General features: G+C 56.9%; 1 protein-coding gene across 1 annotated transcript; it reads right to left on the bottom strand.

Annotated features, from left to right (window-relative positions):
• Positions 1-325: 325 nt before the first annotated feature.
• LOC123174139 (putative receptor protein kinase ZmPK1) lies at positions 326-2,734 on the bottom strand. The gene has a single exon (XM_044589994.1). It carries the CDS (start codon positions 2,732-2,734, stop codon positions 326-328), a length of 2,409 nt encoding a protein of 802 aa, XP_044445929.1.
• Positions 2,735-2,970: the final 236 nt, after the last annotated feature.

Raw genomic sequence — 2,970 nt, 5'->3', positions numbered from 1 at the left:
TTTTAATAAAGTATTGTAGTCGTAATTATAGAAACATTGATAGATAGATTTCTATAAAAATTCCTGTAAAGCAAAGGAGGCCTTACTCCATTGGTCTCTGCTCGGAGAAAAGTAAAAAAAGAAAACAAGTGGTGCCATAGGCAGGTGCAAACCAAACGACATATCGATGCGATCCAGAAAAAAACGGAAACATTGCACTTTTTTTCTGTAATCGCATGCACAACTAACTGCAATCTTATACTTTTCACGTCTAGAAGACCATATTCAACGTCTCACTACATTTTTGGTAAACCTTTTGACGAATTAATACAGCAAGAAATCTAAGTCACGACAAGTACGCAGGGTGTTCGTCCTCGTCATCGCATGCTATAAGAGCTTTAAAAATGTCGTCCATGGTCGGCCTGCTGCTCCTCTCCTCCATGCACGATAAGGAGATCTTCAACATTTCCATGGCTTGTTGAGGGTTGAACAGCCCGTTCAGCCTGCTATCCATCAACGACATGACGTCTCCACTCGCCACCACCTGCTTCAGGGCCTGCACAATTTGGCTCATCTGCAGCCGCTCGGCGCGGTCCACTGTCGTCTGTTCAGTTATCCGGCTTCCCATCAGGATCTCCAGAAGCACAATGCCATAGCTGTAAACATCGACCTTTGCGTCGATCGGTAGCCCCAGCACCCACTCGGGTGCCATGTACCCTGTCGTCCCCCTCATCTGGGAGAGTTGCATGCCGTCGGCGACGGCTTTCCTCCCGGATAGCTTGGACAGCCCGAAGTCGGCGATCTTTGGGTCGAGGTCTCGAGTGAGCAGGATGTTCTCCGGCTTGACGTCACAGTGGATGACCCACTCCAGGCACTCGTGGTGGAGGTAGGCTAGGCCCTTGGCCGCGCCCAGTGCGATCTTGAACCGGTCTCTCCATGCCAGTGCCTTGCCGATGTCCTCGCCGAACAGGTGCCTGTCCAGCGACCCATTCTCCACGTACTCGTACACCAGCAGCTTGTGCTTTCCCTCGGAGCAGAACCCCCAGGTCCTCACCAAGTTGATATGGTTGATCCTCCCAAACACCGCCATCTCCGCCCAGAACTCCTCCTCGCCCTGCACCACGTTTGTTAGCTCCTTCACCGCCAGCACGGTGGTCTTGTCAAGCACACCGCGGTACACCACGCCGGAACCGCCGCGACCGAGCTCTTCGTTGAAGTTTCCGGTCGCTTTCTTGAGCTCTCGATACGTGAACCTTCTGAACTGGGTCCCCATGACCAGCCGGTAGCCGGCCACCAGCGAACTGGGCATGCTCTCCTGGCCTGACAGGAACCACCACGCCGTGGCGATGAAGAGGGCCTCGAGAAATCCTAGCACCGCGGCGAACCAAAAAAGATAGGACAAATTTGGGCCGCTGCTTGGTGTCCCGTACGTGTCCGCGTATGTTGGCGGGACGATGGCGGCATTTTGATCGCAGTCGAGGACCGCGGGTGGCGGCGTTGCCGGGGCGTTGAGGTCGCTAGGCAGCTTGAGATATATGGTCCCTTCGGGTGTGGGCGACGTGTAACCGTTGAACAGGATGCCCTTGGGATAGCATCCGCCCTTGCCATCCGTCCTGTATTGGAAGGCGGCGCAGGAGCACATACTCAAGCAGATGCTCTTGCAGTATTGGAACGTGACGGACTGGTTGAACCCGAGGTCGTAGCCGTAGAAGTCAGTGTGCGCTACCTTGACGAACGTGAACCGCTGTTCCGACGTGCTGCAGTTGGTGGCGGGGAGGCTGAAGGTCGGGTTGCAGCCCTTCCTCCAGTCCCGGCGGTCCACCATCTCGTACCCCGGCGCGCAGGAGCACCGGAGGAACGGCTGGTACTCGCAGACGGCGTTCTTGCCGCACAGCCCACGGACGGAGCACGGCTGCTTGACCGCAGCCCACGTGACAGTCCATCCTCCGGCCGCGTCGAGGCTGTACATCCTCACGTTTCCGTCCTGCTCGATGGTTAGCCGCCTCTTGACGCCGGAGGCGCCCAGGTCGGAGGCCTCGACTCGCAGGTTGTCGCTGGAGAGGAACACACCGGTGTCGTCGAGGACGCCGATGCGTGAGCTGTTGTAGTTGGTCCGGCCGTTGTCGAACACGCTTATGCCCGGGTTAGGCCAGTAGATGCTGGCGATCTCCGGGCCGTCGTACAGGAGCCGCAGCACGTTGTCGTTGTCGTAGTAGAGGGCGTAGTAGCCGGCGACGAGCTTCGTGTCCTTGGTCAGCGCCTGCGACGGCAGCAGGGTGTCCGTCGGCCACTCGAAGCTCTGCCACACGGCACGGCCGGTGGACGGGTCCACGACCCGAAGATTACCGGTGTCGAGGAGGGAGACAGTGAAGTACTTGTTGCCGGCTGCCTTGCTGTCCCACACAGTCGTCCCGTTGGCGTCGGCGAGGGCTAGCTTGCCGTCGGCACCGAAGGATACACGGGAAATCCGGCCGTTCACGGGGGCGCCGGGGTTGGCCGTCCAGACGGCGGTCCTGTCCGTGGCCGCGGTGAACCAGATGGAGAAGTAGAAGGCGTTGTCGACGTCGACGGCCGGGAGGAAGCCGCAGGAGAAGGTGGCGTCCGGCGACACCAGGAAGGGCCGCTCGTGGTCTTCCACGGACAGGGATGACCCGGCGCCCAGCATGTGTCCTCCCGATGCTGCAGCACAGGAGCGCAGCGCAAGAAGTGAGATAAGTGGAAGGAGGGTTATAAGACTAAAAACGAATCTAGACATGGTGCATGAAATTAATGTCGCGATGGATGTGAGGTACCTGTAGTTCTACTATTTATAGTATTTGTTTTACGTCAGGCCACTTGCATTGTGTTTATTCAACTCTCTATACACACGCCAACGGAGACTAGACAGCCACGTTCATAATACTGTGGAATTGGACTTGTGACTCACTCCTGCACCGTACCATACCAACTTGTTGGACGAATCTTGTATTGGATCCGGTGCAAATGTCCCAT

The sequence above is a fragment of the Triticum aestivum genome, chromosome 1D (genome assembly GCF_018294505.1).
Source record: "Triticum aestivum cultivar Chinese Spring chromosome 1D, IWGSC CS RefSeq v2.1, whole genome shotgun sequence".
Taxonomy (NCBI): domain Eukaryota; kingdom Viridiplantae; phylum Streptophyta; class Magnoliopsida; order Poales; family Poaceae; genus Triticum; species Triticum aestivum.
Note: the sequence above shows the minus strand (reverse complement) of the source record. Positions and strands in the feature narration are given on the sequence as shown.